At 41.8% G+C, this 23,102-nt stretch overlaps 1 protein-coding gene across 2 annotated transcripts in view; it reads right to left on the minus strand.

The window, feature by feature from the left end:
• The window catches only part of Igf2bp3 (insulin like growth factor 2 mRNA binding protein 3), a 112,832-nt gene that overhangs the window by 26,262 nt on the left and 63,468 nt on the right, over positions 1–23,102 (minus strand). For both annotated transcript variants that reach the window (XM_042685055.1, XM_042685054.1), the window contains exons 3-7: positions 13,252–13,303; positions 13,092–13,155; positions 4,709–4,990; positions 2,099–2,233; positions 686–808 (exon numbers count right to left, since the gene is read on the minus strand). In XM_042685055.1, coding sequence (XP_042540989.1) covers positions 686–808; positions 2,099–2,233; positions 4,709–4,920 — 470 coding nt within the window. In that variant the 5' untranslated portion in view covers positions 4,921–4,990; positions 13,092–13,155; positions 13,252–13,303. The remainder of the gene's footprint in view (positions 1–685; positions 809–2,098; positions 2,234–4,708; positions 4,991–13,091; positions 13,156–13,251; positions 13,304–23,102) is intronic.

A 23,102-nucleotide genomic window follows, 5' to 3' on the forward strand; every position in this document is an offset into this window, starting at 1 on the left:
GGCTGGGGGTGGGGGGAGGGAAGGTTGGGGTATGACTTAAATGGTTAGTGTTTTGTCTAGTGTGTACGAGGCTCTGGATTCGATCAGTAGTACTACACACACACACACACACACACACACACACACACACACACACGTAACTCCTGAGGCTTTGTCATAAAAACCATGCCAGCTTCTACCTCTCTTAAGTCATTCCTGCTGGGACAGGTAGCTCTTTGAAGAGGCCCATGTGATAAGCTGCTGAGGCTCCTACCAACAGGACTCTCAAAGCAATCTAAGATCCTGAGCATTAGTGTCTGAAGCTGAGCAATGTAGGACCACACAGCAAAGGACAGCAATGGAGGCATGGCTCAAGTGGGTAGAGCATCAGCTGTGAGCAGAAAAAATTAAGCAAGAACAGGAAGCCTGAGGCTCTCTGTTCTAATGCTTAGAATGTTAAAAAAAAAAAAAAAAAAAAAAACCATCAAGACTTGGGCTAGAAATATGAATGTAATCAGTTCTTCCTATCTCTTCTATGAGAGACCATGCTTCAGGATGAGTTGGAGTGAGTGGTGGTCTGTTTGGGAATTAACATCTAGTATGATGGTCCATGCTTGTTGAAACAGCTGTACAGAGTTTAATAGAAGACATACAATTTTAAAGCAGTGTTTATAGATTTCTGATTTAAAGGCAAGGCAGCACTTACGGAGATATCGTGATTTTAGTGTCTGTGTCTTGTTCAATTTTTTTAAGGTTTCTTCCTTCTTTGCCAATAAGACGACCTACAAAGTTATTATGTGCTAAAATCTTCAAGGGGATTTCTTCTGTGCTGTAGAGAGAAAATGGTTTAAAAAATGAGGAAAGTAAACCTACTCTTGGATAGAAAGTATTAATTTACTGAGTATTTAATGAGCTCATTTTTAAAAGTTTTTCTACCAAGCTGCCAGTGGCGAATGCCTATAACCTTAGGAGATATCAGGAGGCTGATATCTGAGGACTGTGGTTCAAAGCCAGCCCAAGCAGACAAACTCTCTCATCTCCTATCATCAAACAATACACACACACACACACACACACACACACACACACACACACACACACACACACACACACACACACTTTCCTTGATCAAATTCAGTGAGTATCTCCTTTCAGTGATAGATTCTCTTACTCACCTAAACTTCTTATATAAGAACACAATATATAAATGCAAAATAGTATAAACTTTAATGATACATACCTGGAGATATATGCATAAGAAGAAAACAAAAGAAACTCAACAGTAGTCACACATTGGGACATGGTATAAGCAAAAAGTAGATGTCACTTTACAGTTCTATACCTTTGAGAATTTCTAAGCCATAAACATAGCACGCTTTTTTTTTAAATGTCATTATGGCTATCAGCTAGTGGGCTTTTTTCATATTTTCTTCACACCAAAAATAACTGAATTGCTATCATACAGTGCCCACACGGAATTTATTACCAGAACCTAGTCAGTGGTCTCTACAAATGACGAGTGGATGATGAGGTCCTGGGCTAATGTGAGAGGCCTACTCTGGATCCTACTTGCAGTACAGTCCCTTTTATGCAATAAAGTGGCATGGAAACCAACTCTACTCCAAGTTCCTATGGAAGAGAGAGACATCATTCCCATATGTAACCCCCAAATAAATCTCCAGTTAACCTCAGCACAGAATTGGGAACTTCTTGAACTCCAACGTTCCTCTGTGTGGGGTCTGGGCAGAGGACAAGACCAGAGGTCCCACTCTCACTAAGGACTAGTATGTCCATCTCAGGTAAATTCCAGAACATTCCTGAGTTCTAAGTGGGCCCTCTGCGCCCCCCTGCCCCAGCTGCCTTCCCCTACAGCTGGACATCTCTTCCCCATTATGCCACTGGCTCCATATTCAAACATGCATGAAAATCAAATAGTAAAATATTTTAAGCGTCTTATGCCTAACACTGAATTGTCACACATTGGAATAACATTTCCCTTTGTTTTTCGATTATATTGGAATAACATTTCCCTTTTTCAATTATCCCCAAGAACTGTGTCAAAGAAACCTAAAATAGACCAACTAGAAACCTCTTTCACAGGCAAGCCCTCTTTACTCACAATTTTATATCTTGCGCTTCCTTATGCATAATCTCCAGAATAGACTTACAAGCCGCAGAGGTGCCTTCAGGGGTGGAGAGGATAGTAATGGACTTCTCGGCAGCCCCTGCATTCTCTTTACGGTGGACATCAATTCTGATCATAGGCAAACGCGGAAAGGAAAATGAGAGCTGTAAGTGTGGATTCACAACAGTGTGCAGCTACCAACTGCAAAGCCACAGGAGTTCTGGGGTAGGTGACTCACTTCCCTCAAGGACAGAAACTTGACAAGCGTCAACACTGATGACTCAGAGACAAATTTAATTCCAGGAGCATCTTTTTCAACCTGCCCTAGCTATTTGTGCTTAAAGTTAACTTTCAGATGCTCCAGAACAAACATGTCACGTCAAAGAGCCTGAGATTCAGGCTACTCAGAAATAATTAAGAGCTAGAAGGTGCACCAAGAGAACTAGAACCAGAGCCAGGCACTGGTGGCTCATGCCTGTAATCTTAGCTATTTAGGAGGCTAAGATCTGACAATCAAGGTTAGAAGCCAGCCTGGGTAAGAAAGTCCATGAGACTAGTATCTCCAAGTAACCACTAGAAAACTAGTAGTGGAACTGTGGCACCAAGCAGTGCTGAGCAAAACAAGCTTGGGGACTACCAGGCTCTGAGTTCAAGCCCCACAACCAACATTTTTTTTAAAAAGCTAAAGCTGGGGGCTGGGAAGGTGGCTCAGTGGTAGAGCGCTTGCCTTGCATGCATGAGGCCCTGGGTTCGATTCCTCAGCACCACATAAACAAAAAGAAAAAAAGCCGGAAGTGGCGCTGTGGCTCAAGTGATAGAGCGCTAGCCTTGAGCTGAAGAGTTGAGGGATAGCACCCAGGTTCATTCAGGCCCCTTGACCGGACCAAAAGAAAAAGAAAAAAGCTAGAGCTGGAATGCCACAGGGCCATGCTGTAGTCCATGTTCTGCACAGAATATCCACGGGCACGGTATATGCAGATTTCAGTCATTTACTTTTCAAGGATAAATACAAGCTTCCAAGAAATAAGTAATAAGAAATAATAAATAACAGTTCCAGTCCAGGGAACCATCTTCCTAGCCCATTTTGGAAAACCCTGTCACTGAAATTCATGTTTTTCTCCTGGTCACATGTTAACACACTCCTTCTTCAGTGTCTTTCCACCTGCCACTGTGCTACTCTGATCCCTTGAGAGAAAGGAAGGTTTTGTGTTGGTAATTAAGGTGGCCTCCTGAGACCATTCCACAAACTTAGATCCTAATAATGATTAATTCCAATGGCAAGAGTTAATTAAATCTACTGGGCAGAGCTCTGCACACAACTCATCGGATGCAACAAAAACTGCTTCCCATCTCGATCCCCCATCTTCCTGCTTTAAGTAAAACAGTACAATTTAGTTCTCAGTTCTTGTACCTGGCAAGGAAATGAGGAGCTTGAAAAGGAACAACTCTATAATCTGCCACATGGCAAAGAAGGGAAACCATGTAATAATTTTCTGCAGGTAATGGTGGATCACAGGAAGCAAGAAATTGTTAAGTTTTTCAAATTAAAGCCAGACAAACTCATTTACAGTTTGACTGTAGCTGGCCCAAGATTAACAAAATCATGTTTTATGTACACTAACAAACAATATGAATGCTTGCGGCACTCAGAGCTAGAGATAGAATGTCTATCACCTAGCTTCTTAGGATCAAAATATCCACAGACTGAACAGCAGTGTGGCTTATAAGGCAAAATATCTATAATATAGATGCAACGGAGCCTCCAAACTCAGAAATATATAAATCAAAGGTAGATGTAAGGGTTTCAAACCTCTCATGTGGTCATTTCACTTATTTGGCAAATCCAAGAAGAGCCTTCTGTGTGCCAGGCCGGCTTTAGAAATCTACAGTTCCTGGGTCTACTCCTGAAAAGTTAGCTCCAACATTTTCACAGGTCATCTAGTTGCTTAAACCTGGCAAAACTATCAAACATCACGGGGAAAAAAAAAATCCATTCCACTTTTCTACAGGGCTTCATCACAGAATAGGAACCAGCAATTTTTTTTTTTGGGGGGGGCCTGAACTCTGGGCCTGGGCACTGTCCCTCAGCTCTTCAGCTCAAGGCTAGCACTCTACCACTTGAGCCACAGCGCCACTTCCGGCTTTTTTCTTATGTGGTGCTGAGGAATCCAACCCAGGGCCTTGAGCATGCAAGTGCTCTACCACTGAGCCACCTTCCCAGCCCCCAAGAACCAGCAATTCTTTACTGAAGTAAAGCAGGACTAACCTGATGCCCCAGAGAAAACAGACTAGTCCCACAGAGCGATTTGCCAAGCACTGACTGCTGGCAGGGAGGAGGGAAGAGGCAGAGGACAACTCAGATGCGGCCCTTTTGTCTGCCAGGGCCTTTCCCAACAGGTGATCAGGTGTCATTTGCTTGCCATTCATGTGTGAAAATTTGAGGTTCCCTTTGAGGTTTATACAAAGGTGAACACTAAGATATCAAATCTCAAGCTTGGATTTTACCCCTCAACCTTCCCAAGTACTGTAATAGAGGACTCCTAACCTTCTTCACAACAAACCACACCCTGTCTAATAACACCCACCACACTCAGTAATACTCACTTAGACTGGGTCTGTTTGGTGATGTTCCGGATAGTGGCTCCTTCTTTTCCTATAATGGCTCCAACAAACTGAGTAGGAACAAGCAGGCGCAGAGGCAAGTCACAGGGTTTCTGCTTGGATGTTGATCCGGGAGACCCCTGTCGGGATGAACCCCTCTGCCCAAGTCCACGGCGCCCTCGGAGCTGCTGCGAGGCGTTCTGCTGGGCAGCCATTTCATCGGGGATGTAGGCAACTTTCAAGGTGAAGTTCTCTAACTGGAATCCATTCAGTTTGTCTAAGGCTCTGAAAGTTCACAGGGGGCGGGAAGGAAAACGGGCTGATTATGATATATCCTTACACAAAGCAGCATCCATCTGCCCCACTCAGAATTGCTAGCTCCAACAAGCACTCCAAACACATTCCCATAACCACCCTTATTTCTCCTTTGAAATTCACACTAGTAAAAAAAAGGGGGTGGGGGGGGGGGCAACAGGTTCTAACTCCTACCAATGAAAAAAAGCAAATACATAAATCTTGTTGGCCTCACCATTGAGCCCTTAGGCGAATCAGCTTAGAAATGAGAAGAATGAATGAGTACTTGTCATAGCCAGTGTTTCCAAACCAGGATGGAAAAGATACTAATTCGCCCCCTTACACAAATATTTAAAACATTTACATATCTAGTGGACAAATATCTCTAAACCATGTATAGGGGACTAATATCACTTACTACTTCAGGTAGTCAATCATTCAGTAAAATTTCAATACTTTATTACAAGCTTAACCCTGGAAAATGGTAGTCCTTTCTCTTCAGAGTTTATGATCTGAATTTTCACAATGACACAGGGAGGTAACAAACAAGAAACTTGAGAAGAGAAGGAGAGAAGGATGGACACGGCCTAGTTTTTAATCTATCCAATACATTAGGCATCTATTTGGCCCTTTTCCCCCCCATCTTTTGACTTCATTAACAGTTGTATGAAAAAGCACCCAAATCTTAGGCAAACATCTCTGAATTTTAGCAAGGTAGACCTACACACTACATCCACACCACAGAGCACCCAGCAAGGGCCTCCTTGTAGTAGTTGCCTCTCTCCCAGACTTTTGACATGAAATTTTGCCTATTTTTAAATTCCATTGAGTCTGTATAAGTATATATACATATAATGCATGTATTTACTAAGTATTCATTCTCTCATGTATGGTATCTTATTTAGTATGTTTTTAGGTTTATTCATTTTTTATTCTACCATACCCATGTATTTTACCTATTTATTTTGTCCAGTGCTAGGGCTTGAACTCAGGGCCTGGGGACTGTCCCTGAGCTTCTTTTGATCAAGGCTATCACTTTACCACTTGAGCCACTTGTGGCTTTTTGTGTATGTGATATTAAGGAATAGAACCCAGGGCTTCATGTATGCTAGGCAAGCATTCTACCACTAAGCCATATTCCCAGCCCCATACCCATATATTTTAAAAGGAGAAAAGTTAATAGTTAGGTTAGTGTATATAACCAGGACTTCAAAAATATACATAATCACTTTTAAAACATCCCCCCCTTTTATTAACTCCCTAATGATAACAAAATGGAAAAGAAGCAAAGTCCTACATCTTTCCTAGGCCCCCCAGTTTTTGCTCAGATTCTGTTCCAAAGGGCCCGAGTTCAGTCCACATAGGAAAAGAAAAAAAAGTGGCATAAAATGTGCTCTCCAGCTGTTCTGTGTTCTGGTGCCAGTTGTGTTTTTCATGTTTGTGCCTTTACTTGAAGAACTACGTTCACTTCTCCATGGAAAAGAATGTTGTGAGAGGGGAAGGATGGGAGAGAGGAAAAGGAAAGGGGAAAGGGAGAGGACGAGAGATTGGTGAGGAGAGAAATAAGAGAAGATGGTCTTTCCTAGTCTCCTACAGGACAATGAAACCATGGAATCACAATGGGCTCAGACAAGCAGCTCTGAAGGCTCATTGGCATCCTCAGGTCCAGAATTCTGCTCATGTCCCTCATTTCACTGTCCTGCCCTCCTTTCCTAACACATGAAAGAACCTACTGTCAGAGACCTCCAGCCACACAGAAATACAGAAGGAATGGGATGTTGCTCAGTCACCAACAACCCTCTGAGGCCCTTGCCAGACCTTGTTCGCTGTGACACCCTGCCAATGGGCCAGTCCTTTCCATATTTTACAAACACACAGACATGTGCAGTACCTTCTTTCAAAGTCTCATTGGGAGCCAGGCACTGGTAGCTCAGGCCATAATCCTAGCTACTCAGGAGTCTGAGATCTGAGGATTATGGTTCAAAGCCAGTCCAAGCAGGAAAATCTGTGAGACTCTTATCTTTAAATAAATAAATAAATGCTTGTGTGGGTCAAGTGGTAGAGCCCTAGCCTTGAGCAAAAAGCTCGGGTACAGTGCCCACACCTTGTGTTCAAGCCCCAGGACTAGCACCATTAAAATGTCTAATTGGGGTTATATTGCCTTGTGTTTGGCTTTCCTTCACATACAGTATGAGGCTGTTTCCATACAATTTTATGTCCAAGTGGGCTGATTACACAAGGCACATACTATTCCGCAATGACCTCATGGCAGATTTTGCCACACCGTTCTCTGCTTTTCTGCTCTTCTTTTTTGCAGTGCTTGCTACAGTTCTCTGCCACTTGAGCCATGCCTCTCGAGATCTTTTTCCTTAAGGAAATGTTGATTTAGAGCCCTAAAATAATTTATTTCTAAAGGGAACAACTGAGAAATTCTATTAATATTCATATGTGTTTATTATAGAAAGTTGGAGTTGTAAAATTTCAACCAATTAAAAAATCAAAACACCTTTTGGAAGTAGAATTTTTTCCCCAAAAAGTCTGAGTCCACACAGAAATGGAGGGACAAAAGGCAAACAAATGCAGCAGTGATACTATGTTGAAAATGCACTATATACCTTGTGGGGGAGGGTATCAGAAGGGAAGAAGTGACACTGTTCAAAAGGAAATGTACTCATTGCCTGACTTACATAACTAAAACCCCTCTGTATATTCCCTTTACAATAAAAAGAAAATATAAAAGAAAATGAACTATACCACTTGTGAGTGGGGATGGGAGGGAAAATTTGGGATAGAGCAAGGAAAGGGGTGACATTATCCAAAAAGAAATGTACTCTTTACCTGACTCAGTTAACGGAATCCCTCTGTATATCACTTTCACAATAACAATAAAAAAGGGGGAAAAAAAGTCTTGAGCACAGTGAAGAGACTAACTACATATGTAGACAAGGACAGTTCTATTTCACACCTTATTATAAAACTGAGGAATGCTAGCTTCTAAAAGAGGGTGGGAGGTGTGGCTCTAATGGAAGAATATTGTCTAGCCAGCACAAGGTTCCAAGTTCAAATCCCAATAGCATCAAAACAGGGAGGGGGAAAGAAGGGAGGAAGACAGGAGGAGGAAAGAGAGGAGGGGGAGGGAGAGGTAGGGAAGGGGAAGGAGAAGAGAGTGAGAGGAAGGAGAAGAGGGGGAAGGAGGAGAAAGAGAATTTTGACTACAAGTTAAATCAGTTATGTTACAAAATGGGTAAATAACCTTTCTGGAGTAAGACAAATAGCTAACAAAGCAGAGTCTAGTCCTCCAAGTTTGGAAATAACTGAAAAGGCCCTGAAGGAAGCTAACTGCAGTACAATGGCTTTCTTCTAACTAAGCTGCTGAAACCTCCCGTGCTCAGAGTTTAGTAAGTTCTGTCACACGGGAGGGTCTTTTAAGTTCATGGGAAAACTTTTTAAATGTCTTCACATAGCCTACTGTATCGGCAAGATATGAGGCGAACATTCAAATTATTCAAAACATACACCCTCAGTTCAGCAGAACTCAAGGATGGTTATCTAACAGGTGTGCTCAGGATCCTGCAAAAAAAAAAAAAAAATGCAGCAGTAGTTATCTTTGGATGGCAAGATGTTCTCTTATCTTTCTTCTTGAGCCATCTGTTTCATTTTTTGTTGTGTTTTGGTTGTTGAGATAGTGTTTTACTATGTAGCCCAGGCTACAAGGAACTTGCAACACTGTTATCTCAGCCTTCTGAGTGGGAGGATCCTATTTCTTTTTCACAATAAATCTAGTTACATCAATTTTGAAACCTCAATGGGAATTTCCTCCCCACAGCCATGAGCCAAAGTGTTTCAAACACTTCTAACCCTAATGACTTGTGCTTGACAGAGAGCCTTACACTGACAGAAACGGATCTGCACTGATCACTTCCAACTACCGACATTCCTGTAATCCCATAGAAAGCCACATCGAAAATTGGATCATCAAGCAAAAGTCAACATAAGAACTAAATATCTACACACTGGACAGGATTATTTCTTTGTCACGCATGATCATCTTCCAGAGAGTATTATCGGTCCTTGAGGGCTTTACCTCAGCATTCCTGGAAGAGGAAGTAGGTAAGCAGAGGCTTAAGCCTCTCAATCCACTGCACCTGCTAAACACAAACATCTCTTCCTAATGAGTTTTTAACTTTTGTTGTTTCTATTAATTTTATTCAAGAATTTAATGATTCAAAGCAAGGTTAGAAAAATGTATTTTCAATACATGTGCTAGGAAGCCTTCGTTTTTCTTAGCCACAAGGTGGCAGAAATCACCATGGAAAATTCTGTCTTAGAAGCAGCTGTGTTTGAGGAATCCTCCACGGAGCTATGAGGAGACAACTTCACTCAGGTTCTTGCTCCTCAGCACCAGTGGCCACTCATTGTCTGAAGAGCAAGGTACTGTAGGATAACAGAGCAGTACCAGAAAATGCACACTGGCTGCTAACTTTGACACTCCCACCACCTTCTAGGTGTGTAAGGCTGTCTTACGGCTAAACCCTCAGCCTAGCATGTGCTAAGTGGGCGTTGTATCACTCAGTTGCATTCCCAAGCCTCATAAAGTGGTTTTGGAGGTATTTATGCCTCCATCTAAGTGCCTCTCAACAGTCTCATGGGCTAAGGAATGATTTCCCCATTAGATGAGGCTGAACCATGACCAAGAACTTAACCAAAATCTAAGGTATCTCCAGAGGGGGGCGACCCCCAACAAATGGACACTGGAACGTATCCTGTAAACCTCCAAGCTCTACCCACACCTTTCCAGATCTACCCCAGTCACATAGACTTCCAAGGAGCAGACGCTACTCAACTAAGAACAAAATAGCCCTTGTGACGAAGATTTGAGCTTGATGTAGCCAGCTAAGGAAAGCATAGAGAAATGACGTCGTGTTGATTCAGGCAGCACGTGGGCATGCAGGCCTGAAGGGCTCTGTGGAGCAAGCCCTAGAGGGATCACCCTTCCTGGGTCACTACTTAGTGGGTGGGAGTGCCAGGATTTCTATATGTACCCATATAGGTGGAGATGTTTCTTTTCAATCTTTGTTTTGTACCTGAAAAAACCTGAAATCTCAAGTTTTTTAAGTCAATATGCCTGACTCCAGGGTCCATATTTTCTCTGAGACTTTATCCAGTGAGACTCAAAATGAATTTCCTTCTCAGAATGATAAATCACACTCCATATCCCTTTTAAAAGTATTGAAAACCTTAACAGATCATTTGATAATTCTGTCACAAACTGAGTTTTTGGTGGGTTTTGTTGTTGTTGTTGTTGTTGTGTTGTTTTGTCAGTTATGGGACTTGAACTCGGGCCCTGGCACTGTCCCTGAGCACTTTTGCTCAAGACTAGGGTTCTATCACTTGAATCTCAGTGCCATTTCCAGTTTCTGATGGTTAATTGGAGATAGTCTCACATACTTTCCTGCCTGGGCTGACTTTGAACCATTATCGTCAGATTTCAGCCTCCTGTGTAGCTAGAATTACAGCCACCAGTACCTGGCTCCAAACTGAGTTTTCTATGCTTTAGAAATACCTTTTATCCTTCTTTAAATGTCCTAATGGAGTTCCAATTCTCTTTGATCTTGGAATTTGTGGCAGTTAGCTGGAGAACAATATTCTTTAAGGCTACTTGACTCAGACAGGAACCAAATTCAGGTGTTCCCTCTCCAAGAGCTCTCTGGCCCCAGGAAGAACGTCATTGCGCACAAGGATGTGGCCTTTGTCAGCTTGTGGCCAAGAATTAGTACTCAGTATAAATAGAACTGAGTAAATGGATATGATTCTCCTAACTCAAGTGCCTAATTTATTTGCCTATGTTACCTACTTACCAAAATCACCCAATTCCTAACACCTTCTTCTCTACCTCCTTGGTATCACTAAGACTCTGCTCAGTCTCTTACAACCACCATTCTCCACATTCAGCTGTTGTCATGTTAAGATCAATCCTTTCTAGGCAGACCCCTCTCTTCTCCTCCCCCCAAGGATTAGTACTTATATTCATTAATGCCTTGGAATTTTTTTAGATTGTTGTTAAGAGGAGCCAGGAGCTACATGCTACATTATCAATTACTTTGTCTCTATTGTTTGCCTTGCCAAAGCTATGTAGGTATGTCTTCAACATGTGTCTCCCATGACTTCGTCAGTTCAAGTAAGCCTTGTTGCCTTCTTCTTGCTAGCCTTGTACAAGCTTTCAGATCCTACCATTTTTTCCATCTTATAAAGACTCAACTTGTCAAGAATCCCAAGAAGATCTTTCGGTGAGCATAAAACATGTAAGAACCATGGAGCCTCTGCTTTTCCCCCAGCATCAGTTCACCTCCCAATCTACTGATGGTTTAAAGCGGGATGATCTTCTTACATGATAGAGATGATGAATTAAACACACCACAATTTCTATAATGTCTAAGACCTCACACATATTCTTCCTTCTGTTTGTAACCTTTGTTCATTAAAACAAAGGACAACCAAAAGAAAATTTAAAAATTGTAAATGTTAAAGTTTTTCAGACTCCCTTCTTTTTTTAATGTCAACCCTAGGGCTTGAACTCAGAGCCTAGGCTCTGACTCTGAGATTTTTATATGCTCAAGGCTAGTGCTCTACCACTTGAGCCACAGCTCCACTTCCAGCTTTTTGGTAGTTAACCGGAAATAAGAGTCTTCTGAACTTTCCTGCCCAGGCCAGCTTTGAACCATGATCATCAGATTTCAGCTTCCTGAGTAGTTAGGATTACAGGTGTGAGCTACAGTTAACAGAAAGGCATATGACTTTCATTCTATTGATAAAGCGCTCATTGGGAGTGTATGAACAAGACCCTCACGCCGTGCTAAAGATATTTAAATGACTTCAAGTCTACAAAGGGTAATCACAAATGTAATTCTACCTCAGGAATTTATCCTGTAGTCACATGCACACAGGTGCCAAAAGTGACATTTGCAAAAGGAATTCCCCACGACCGTGTTCTGACTGGGACAGTCTCAACGTCCAATGAGGGATTAACTAAAACAGTCACTTCACATCTATAGTCTATATTCATATTCTAAGCCACTACCAAAGTATCATTTTCATAAAAGAAAAATAGAAGCACATATTTGTCTTCCACAGGATTACCTGACAGAGCCAAGGTCACTGGGGAACAACACTGGGAAGATTCACACTATGTACATCTTTCGATTTTCACAATTTTGAGCCATGTAGATATGGTTCATTTTAAAATAAAAGTTCCATGTGTCTCCTAAATGGCCACCTTCTTCCTAGGACTCTTTTTCCTTTTGCAGTCCCTCTGTGTGTATACTGCCTTTGGTGACAGGGAAGTTCATTTTACCTTTCCCCATAGGGCTCAGGAAGACGCGTGGGGCCCCTTGGCCATTCCCACAGAAAGGCCTGAGGTCTCCCACAGTCAGCTGCCACTCACTGGGCGCTGTGCTGCTGGGGACTCTGTCATGCTCCTGTGCCCATGTCCCAAACACAGCCACCAAAGGCCAGGTTTGTGGGACCCTCATTCTCTCTCTTTCTCTCACACTGTCTGCCATTCTCTCTTCCTCTCCAATTCATTTGGTCATTTGGAGCCTACAAAATTACCGGAAATTAATCTGTGAAGTTTTATTAATTATGCTGTCTAAGTCTAAAAGCAACATTGGCTCAATGTCTGACAGCTTTTGAATGTTAGTAGTAATCATTAGAGAATTCAGGGAGAAAAGAGAACACTCAACTCCTGTTGGCTTAACACATGATCAACTTACCAGTTTCAAATAGAATAGCAATAATGTGTCACATGTGGGAGGAAAAGGAATTTATGTGGTTTGGAAACAATACCCAGGCTCAGGCCTTTCTGCAAGTAGGCTGTGGTTCAGCTTCATACTACATCAATCTACGAATGATATTGTGGAGCTGCTAAAGAGGGAATAAACCGAGACTGATGCAGATTCTTACTGGACATTCAAATGTGAGACAAAAGGTATATTTGCAGGATCGAACTTTACCAAATGAAGTTTTTTAGAAATTCACAAAATGTAAGTTACTGTATTTCATCGGCTGAATAACAGGTACGATTCAAACTGCTTACTGTCTAGCTTGGTCCTTGCTGGAATACGTTACATTTACAACGGCAGTTTCGGAATCAGTGTTCACTGGAGAAAGAGAAAAACAAAGAGAATCAAAGTTAGTCTTCTTTCTGCTTCCTTCCTTCCTCTTACAAAATTGAAAGCAATTCAGAAGACTTGTACCTTGCTCACAGCTCTCCACCACTCCATACTGGACTAGTAAACTATCCAGCACCTAGCAGGAGGGGGAGAGAAAATTGTAAATTTTGAGTTTCCCAAGTTATTAAGCCAGGGCAAGAATATACTTTAATGAAGAACAGTTGATGGAAAAGAATCAAAAGAAAGAAGTTAGCAGGAACTTTGTACCTTATCACTAAGGGAGAGACATTACCACCAAGAGCACTTGGGACGCTGACTTCTCTTTTGTCCACCCCTTAGCCTTCTGTTTTAGTTTGAGATAGTACTGAGGATTGAACCCAGGCCCTCGTGCATGCTAGCTAGGCAACACTCCACCACAGACCTGTAGCCCCAGCCCATGATTTATATAGAGACACAGTCTCACCCAAAGCCTGACTGGCTTTGACTGAATTCAAGATATTCCTGCCTCAGCCTCATGTGCTAGAATTATAGCACGGTGGGAGGAAGCACCAGCTGGCTTTCTGATCTCCAACATGAACCCCATTTCCTAAGGCTAGTCAAGAAGAAGTATTAGCAGCTTCACACAGTGTTCAGAGACACAGCGAACAGGCTCCGGAGGCTGAGGGAGAAAGGAGTACTCATTTCTCACACGCTGAGCATGCCATCTCATTTCCTCTTTGGGCACACAGTCACGAGATGGGACCAAGTTAAGAAACAATCTGTAAGGTCTTCTTTCCAAAGAACTTCCTTGTATAGCCCTACTGCGTATAACAGAACACACTTGCAAAACGAAGAAAGCATACTTGATATTCTTCTTGGAGTCTTGAAGACTAACACAGACAAACATGTAGAATAAAAAGTGTAAAGTGAAGTCAACATTCCTGAATCTACATTTGGTTGAAAATGTACATTTGAAGCTCTGTTTTCAATATAGTTCGTGTGTCTAAGAAGAGGCTATTAAAACTGTAACTGTACATTGATCATATTATGAGCTGTAGGTTTGTGTCAGCTGCTGTTAGCTTCTGAAAACTAACAAATTTCTTTCTGGAAAAGTGGAAGTTTCTATAAAATTTCCATGGGAACTTATTAATTTAATCATTCATTAACTTAATTGCAAAATTTAGAGCAGTTCCTTGAAAATATTTTCTGGCCCAGGATAAAACAAACTTTAAAAAAAGAAAAACAAAACATGTTAAACCCAGCATCGTGGTACATGCTTATAATCCTAGCTACTCAGGAGGCAAAAGCAGGAAGATTGGGAATTCAAGGCCAGCCTGCGCAGTCTGAGATCCAACATCAAAGACAAGTTTTAAAAAGGTAGGAGAGGAGATGAGGGCATGGCTCAGGTGGGTAGACTACTTGCCCAACAAGATCAAGGCCCCAGGTCTGATACCCTTACTGCAAAAAAGAAACATGCTCAATTTTTATGGTGAGCTCCTACTTAAGCACCTTCTAAGTCTAAAGGAAGCTTTATCTTATGTGGTATATTTTAGGCCTTTATTTCATTGACTGTGAACTCTGTAACAGGGTTTCTCTGTAGGATGCATTTTTCTTCTTTGGAGTAAGGCTGATACCTACTTGTGCATAGACTGCCCTTTCATGAAGGCTTTCACTCAGTGAATTTCCTCTGAGTACACTACTAGAAGCACATTAACCTTTGCCTCTAATTATACCTCCCATCAAAAAGCTTAATGTTCACATTTTTCTTCTAAGCACTTAAAGGCACCACATACTACTTCATACATCTGTTTCAGACACTAACACATGCACTCCACCAGAAAAGGTTGCCACAAAGAAGGTGTTTTGGTTATTCCTCATTTCAACAAGATCGGGGTAACTCACTTTGTAGAGCAGCAATGTAGAGAAGGTGGAACTTCCTTTAAATATGGTGACATACATTTTATAGAAACAGGAAGCACTTGACAAATATGGATACAATCATCCTGGTAACTTTGTTCTTTTCTATCTGAGAGAAGACTGTGACCAAAGAACAATCCTATAAGGCCCCAATCATTTTTTTTTTTTTTTTTTTGTCGGTCGTGGGGCTTGAACTCTGGGCCTGGGCGCTGTCCCTCAGCTCTTCAGCTCAAGGCGAGCGCTCTACCACTTGAGCTACAGCGCCACTTCCGGTTTTCTGGTGGTTTATTGGAGATAGGAGTCTCACGGTCTCTCCTGCCCGGGCTGGCTTTGAACCGCGATCCTCAGATCTCAGCCTCCTGAGTAGCTAGGATTACAGGCGTGAGCCACCAGCGCCCAGCAGGCCCCAATAATTTATAGCAAATACTGGCACCAAATTCAAACACAAATAAAAAGTATCACCTTGTTCCCAGCATAATAATCATTCAGAAAAACTCAGACCCTTACAACAAAGCTAAGAAGACCCTCACCTGTGGTGACCTCATAAAACCTTCACTCATACCGGTCGCATAGGTCCAGCCACACAGAGGGAAGCCTCACAGCTTTCTGGAAACCCTCAATTCTCACAAGTTAGATCCTCTAACAAAGGGAGGGAGATGGTAGTTTAACACTCCACGTAGTAACATGATCGGAGACAAGCTAGAGTCACCATGCCCTCTGCTGCCGCTGAAGTCACAGTGGAAGAGCATCTGAGCATAAGAGGCTTCCATATTTCTAGTGGGCAGTCAGTGCTGCGCCGATCAAGCCACAGCCCTCTCTGATTCCAAAGTGTTTCTCTTTTACGTTTAGAATAGGACTCCAAGTCCGTAACAAATGCCTGCAGGGGTAGGACCTACTCATCTCCTCTCTGACAGCACCATCTTTGGGTCGTTAATATGGCTGGTAACATTTTGAGTTATCAACTTTAAGCTACACAATCCCATGAGGTAACATGATCAGCCTGTCTAGACAGACACAGTCCAGCACAGGAAGGTTCATAGCGTTAGAGCTGGGTCTGCAGAGAAGTGATTTGAATCGCAGCTGTCAGATGCTATCACAGCCCATAGTCTTAACCGTGGTCTATAAATCTGTTTCATCTCACCCTGTAACTTAAATAAAATAATATAAACATACAGACTGAAAAACAGGTTGTTTCTTATTTTGCTAGCACCCAAATGGAAACCAAAACTGTCCCCTGCCTCTGTTCCCAGAGCTAATAAGCTCAAGCTCCAAGTACCACACCGGACATTTCAATATATCTCAGTCAGAAGAAGGTATTAACATTAGTCTGTGATGCATGTATAAAAGCTACAATGTCAGGATTTTTTAAACCACCTGCTTCCAAAACAGGTGGAGGTGCTCTCACCTATAAAAAGGAAATCAGTTTAGCTTGGTTGGTCTCTTCAGATTCTTTTTAGAAGTATGGTTGTCCCATAAAGACATTAGGAAAGTGCAAATGAAAACTATAAGGCTGTTATCACTCACTAGCTAGCCAGGGCATGGAATGCTCATGATCATCATCAGCCTGTAATCCTTCACTGAGGAGAACTGAGGCAGGAGGATCCTTAGAGTAAAGTCAGCCTGGGCTCCACAGTGAGACTGTCTCACATACAAACAGAGAATGCTAGAATTGCATCGCCCTTTCAGAACTTGGTAACTTATTTCTTCAGTAAACAGGCAAAGGTCAGCATTCCAAATGGCTACTTATCACCCGAGGAAAAGAGAAAGGCAACAGGCAGGTCAAAAATCTAATTCTGAATAAAGTCACTGATGAAGAAGTAGCTTTTCTAAATGAGGTGGAAAACAGCCCAAACCACAGAGACCTCTAGAAGCAGCAGTGACCATCCCAGCTGCATTTGACTCACTAGCCCTATGCAATACTTTTGTTGTTGTTTTGGCTGGTGGTACTGGGGTTTGAGCTCGGTGCCCCACCCTTGTTAGTCAGGCACTCTACCAGGTGAGCCTACACTAGTCCCCTAATTAACACTTTTTAAAAGAAATGGTGAAAGTGCTAAGAAGGGAAAGAGATGGTTTTAAAGTCAATACTGGTAGAGCGTTTCTCACAAGGATTCATCCTTCAGATGTGCATTAGTTGTTTTAGCCCCTCAAGACTATCACAGAACACCTGGAACTTTTAATGAAGGGAATATAGAAAAGTCAAGGTTCTCCCATTCATGTCTGAGCTGAATTAGCAATACAGGGTCTTATTATCACATTTAATGGGTTTAGTTTGTGAAAATTCATAATTTGGTTAAAACAGATCAATAGTTTTGAAAAAAAATGACAATAGCTCCTATTGCAAATGGGTAAGGGACACCAACTGGCCCAAGTGATCCTGTCTATTCACTCTGAGTGCCGTGTGCCGTACTAATCAGATGGCACTAGAAAGCCTTGTACGTTGCTGGTAGAAAAATACTTCAGGTCTGGGAAGGTGGCTTAGTGGTAGAGTGCTTGCTTAGCATGCATGGGTTCAATTCCTCTGTACCACATAAACAGTAAAAGCTAGAAGGGATGCTGTGGCTCAAGTGGTAGAATGCAAGCCTTGAGCAAAAGAAGCTCAGGAACAGTGATTTAGACCCTGAGTTCAAGCCCCATGACTGGCAAAAAAAAAAAAAAAAAAGGAAAATACTTCTAACAATTTGACAATTGAAAAGGAAAAAGAAGCCAGCCAAGTACAGTAGTTCATACCTGCAATCCCAGCACTCAGAAGGCTGAGGCAGAAGAGCTTAGGTTTGATGACAACCTAGAATATACCATGAGACCCAACCTCATAATTAACTGAAATGAAACGTAAGTAACTTTTGATACACTAACTTAATTTCTGTTTAATAATGCCTAAAGAATGTCAGAAAATGTATGCACAGGTATGTTTACAGGTATGTTTATGTTGCCATATTAATTGAACTGAAACTGAAAATTATTTACATAGCAATGAATAATGATTAAAGAAATTAGTAAATATCTAATAAAACAGAATAGACCACCATTATAAATACTGAAGGAGTCTAATTACATTAAAAATCTTTGAAACTTTTGTGCTTCAAAGTATGTTATTAAAAATTGAAAAGACGGGGGCTGGGAAGGTGGCTCAGTGGTAGAGTGCTTGCCTTGCATGCATGAGGCCCTGGGTTCGATTCCTCAGCACCACATAAACAGAAAAACAGCGCCAGAAGTAGCGCTGTGGCTCAAGTGGTAGAGCACTAGCCTTGAGCTGAAGAGCCTGAGGGACAGTGCCCAGGCCCAGAGTTCAGGCCCCTTGACTGGACCCAAAAAAAAAAAATTGAAAAGACAAGCCTGAGACTGGTAGCTCAGCCTTTATATAGCTACTCAGAAGCTGAGATCTGAGGAACCTGGTTAAAAGCCAGCCTGGGCAGAAAAGTCTGTGAGTCAAGAAACTAGAAGTGGAGCTGTGGCTCAAGTAGTAGAGCAAAAATGCTCAAAGGCAGTTGCCCAGGTCCTGAGTTCAAGCCCTAGGACCAGCAGGTTAAAAAAAAACAAAAAACTCTTACAATTTAACAAAAAGACAAAGTGTTATGGATATAACTCAGTGGTAGAGCCATGAGGCTCTGGCCAAAGAACCAAATCATTTGACAAAACTCAATTTTTTAATTAAATTTATTTATTTTATTTATTTTGGTGCCAGTTCTGTGGCTTAAACTCAGGGCCAGAGCACTAATCCTAAGCCATCTTCTTGCTCAGGCTAATGTTCTACCACTTGAGCCATAGCTCCACTGCCAGCTTTTTCGGTAGTTTATTGGAGATGACAAATTTCACATACTTTCTTGCCTGGGCTAGCTTTGAACCTCAATCCTCAGATCTCAACCTCCCAAGCAGCTAGGATTATATAAGCATGTGTCACCAGTGCCTAGTCCAAACTCAATTTTTTAAAAAAACTGGATGGGCAAGTGATTTGAATAAACATTCCCCCATAAACAATATGCAAGAGGCCAATAAATACATGAAATGATGATCAGCATCATTACTCATTAGAGTAATGTAAACCAAAACCACAATAGCACGTGAAATAGAAATCCTCAGGTAGGAATGTAAAATGATGCAACCACTTGGGAAAACAGTCTGGCAATTCCTCCCAGAAGTCATACACAAACCAGCATTTCCACTCCTACATACATAACTGGAAGAACTAAAAATCCTCATCTGCCAGAAAATATGTACACAATGTTCATGGTAGTATTCCAAAATATAGAAACAGACTCTAAGTCCAATAAAATGAAGAATGGAGAACCAATGTGGCATATTCATGTAGAATATTTTCTAGCTATATAAAGAATAAAGTACATTCTGAAATATGGCTACACCTCAAAAATACTGTATTGAAAGAAGCAAGCTAAACATACTATCAGTACTCCACATGCAGACAGGATGGTCACGCACTTGAGAATAACCTGGGCTACATAGAAACCCTGCCTCAAAAAAACAAAACACAAAAAAAGACAGACACATGTATACTATTTGATTTAATTAAATCTCCAGAATAGGCAATCTATAGAGGATACTGTAGATACATGTTCCTAGGCCCTGTACATAGGCTACATAGAAGCAGGGCCAGGCACCGGTGGTTCACACCTGTAATCCTAGCTACTCAGGAGGCTGAGATCTGAAGATCATGGTTCAAAGCCAGCCTGGGTAAGAAAGCCCAAGAGATTTTATCTCCAAAGCCAGTAGTAGAGGTGTGGCTCAAGTAGTAGAGCACTAGCCTTGGGGGGAAAAAAAACTCAATGACAGCACCCTGAGTGCAAGCTCCATTTATCAGGAGGGACAAGACAAGCAACTGTTCATGAATATTGGTTACATTGGAGACAATGAAAATATCCCAAACTCTGAAAAAAAAACCACTGGATTGTACACTTCCAAAAGGTAGGTTTTATGGAATATGAATTATAGCTTTTCTTTTTTTTCTTTGTTCTGGTCCTGGGGCTTGACACTGTCCCTGAACTTCTGTGCTCAAGGCTAGCACTCTACCTAACACTTGAGCTACAGCTCCACTTCATCTTTTTGGAGGTAAACTGGAGATAAGAGTCTCATGGACTTTCCTGTTCTGGCTGGCTTTGAACCACAATCTTCAGATCTCAGTCTCCTAAGTAGCTAGGATTACAAACATGAGCCACCAGTGCCCAGCTTGATTTAAGAAAAAGAAAAGAAAAAGTTTAAGGAGTCTTTTTTGTATTGATACCAGGCTTGAATTCAGGGCTTTGGCTCATACTTGGCTTGCTTGCTCATAGCTAACATTCAATCATGTATTCAGCATGATTTTTTGCTGGCTCATTGAAGATGGATTCTCTACCAGGGCTGGCTTTGAACTTTATCCTCAAGTTTCTGACTACTCAGTGGCTAAGACTATAGATATGAACCATGAGAAGCTAGAATATAAAGAGACTTTCCTCGTATTTTCTGTATGGGAAATAGGAAATGCCCCCTCCCATTTCTCCCCTATGTTATCTTGTTATACAAAAATAAAACTTCACTGAAGTTTACCAAAAAAATTTTTAGAAATTAACAAGGGCCAGATACCATTGTACCTGTAATCCTAGCTATTCTGGAAGCTGAAATCTGAGGATAATGACTTGAAGCCAGCCTAGGCAGGAAAGTCTATGAGACATTTATCTCCAATTAACCAAAAAGCTGTAAGTGAAGGTGTAGTTCACGTGGTAGAGCGCTAGCCTTGAACAAAAAAGCTCAGAGACATTGCCCAAGCCCTAAGTTCAAGTCCCAGGCCCAGCACAAAAAAGAGAATTGTACAAGGTATGTAGTTATTATATATTTCACATGACCTGTCCATGCTGAATAATGCTTTTCAATCAGACTGAAAATATAACACATGAGTACATATTATCATATCCCTAATATTCTACAATGACCATATAATTTTCCACTCAGGAAAAAAAATTTTAAAACTCTCAACATGGATATATTGGTGTTTAAATAGTCTTCAAAATTAAGGAATTAAGAAAGTAGATTTTCCTTTCTCCTGTTCTTTAAAGCTTTCCTGGGAGAAACACAATTGAACCACAGGCAAGGCCAATTGCACGCATTACTCGAGGCCCGGTATGCCAACTGGGATGGCTCACCATGCCAAGCCACAGTGGCACTGAAGGTCAGAGCACCGGAAGAGAGCTGAGGACAAAAGCTGGGTAGAGTTCCGCTCACCATTGTGTCCTATGATTACACAGGTATGTCCTAAGAGTTATAGCTCCTTTTGAACAGTGGATGGACAAATCTCCACATTGTTAAACGCTAATGTATTAATGTCCCAGGAATTTTCTCCTGCACTTCATTGGTCAACTAAGGAGTTACTACAAAGCAGACCAGTCTCTTTACAACCACCACTGCTGTCCATCTTCGAGTGTGTATTCAAGAGATAAGAGTGAGCTGGGTGCTGCATCAGATCTGTAATACTAGCTACTCAGGAGGCTAAAATCTGAGGATCATGGTTTGAAGCCATCCAGGACAGGATACTATACTCCATGAGACTCTTATCTCCAATTAACCACCAGAAAACCAGAAGTGGCACTATGACTCAAAGTGGTAGAGCACTAGTCTTGAGCAAAAGAATTCAGGGCAGTGCCCAAGCCCTGAGTTCAAGCCCCATAATCAATGAGAGACAGACAGACGGACGGACAGACGGACGGACGGGGGCAGGGGGTTGTTACTTAAAGCCCAGGCATATTCTATTTGTCTTAAAAACTGCTTAGCCAGTGAGACCCTGTCTCAGATAAACAGGACTAACTGACTGACTGATCGACCAACAGTTTATAATTAAGCCTATGAAACCACGTTTGGTCCAAATTTCTATTGATCAAGCTCCCCCGCCCTACCAGATACTACCCCTCAGATTACAACATTCTCTGGGTTCATGCTGTTTTGGAAATATCTTGAATACCAATTTGGATAGCATCAAATAAAACCTAATGAGGACTGGAAACCAGAATCTTAAATTAAATCTAAGGTTTTAGTAAGTAACGTAAAGTCCATCAATAATAGTCAAGGAAAAGTTATAATGAGAAGATAATTGAGTTAACTGCCAACATTTTAGGAAATCAAGACTAACAGGAAGCTGAATTCCCCAAGGTTCTATTTATACTCACTAGTCAAGTTCACCTGGGGTTATCTAAAGGCAGGGTACAAAACAAACTACTTCTCAGAAGTGGAAGTCCCAACATCGTCAGTATAATTTACAATCCCTGCACATACTTGGTTTGGATCCTCTGTGCCTTTGTCTTCCATTTGGTCACGTTCAACATAGACATCCATGCTCTGGCAAGGGGAGGGAGAAAGTGCTGCCAACTGTACAGCAGGTTGGGAGATTCCTAACCTGGCAATTTCCTCAAATACAGAAAAGCTGTTTCAAAGTTAATGTCTGGCCATGAATATAAGAAGCATCCAAGCCGGGCGCAGGTGGCTCACGCCTGTAATCCTAGCTACTCAGGAGGCTAAGATCTGAGGATCAAAGTTCAAAGCCAGCACGGACAAGAAAGTCTGTGAAACTCTTAGCCCCAATAAACCACCAGAAAACCAGAAGTGGTGCTGTAGCTCAAGTGGTAGAGCACTAGCCTTGAGCTGAAGAGCTGAGGGACAGCGCTCAGGCCCAGAGTTCAAGCCCCACGACCGACCAAAAAAAAAAAAAAAAAAAAAAAAAAGAATCCATTACATGTCTGGAGGGAGGAAATTTTAAGAATTTTTAAAGATTATCAAATATTACAGCATCATCTCTCATCCACTCCCAAGTGATTCCCATCTAACCACCTCTAAGCCACAACATACTCATTATCTCCAGAACACAGCTCCTGGTCACCTGACTGCTTCTGTCTTAAGAAATGCCTGCACTGGGTAGAACGTTCATGTCCACCAGTACTTGTGGATGGGGCTGGGAAGGTAGCTCAGTGGTAGAGTGCTTGCCTTGCATGCATGAGGCCCTGGGTTCAATTCCTCAGCACCACATAAGCAGAAAAGGCCAGAAGTGGCACTGTGGCTCAAGTGTT

This window comes from Dipodomys spectabilis, unplaced genomic scaffold (genome assembly GCF_019054845.1).
Source record: "Dipodomys spectabilis isolate Male_0828 unplaced genomic scaffold, ASM1905484v1 ptg000092l, whole genome shotgun sequence".
Lineage (NCBI taxonomy): Eukaryota > Metazoa > Chordata > Mammalia > Rodentia > Heteromyidae > Dipodomys > Dipodomys spectabilis.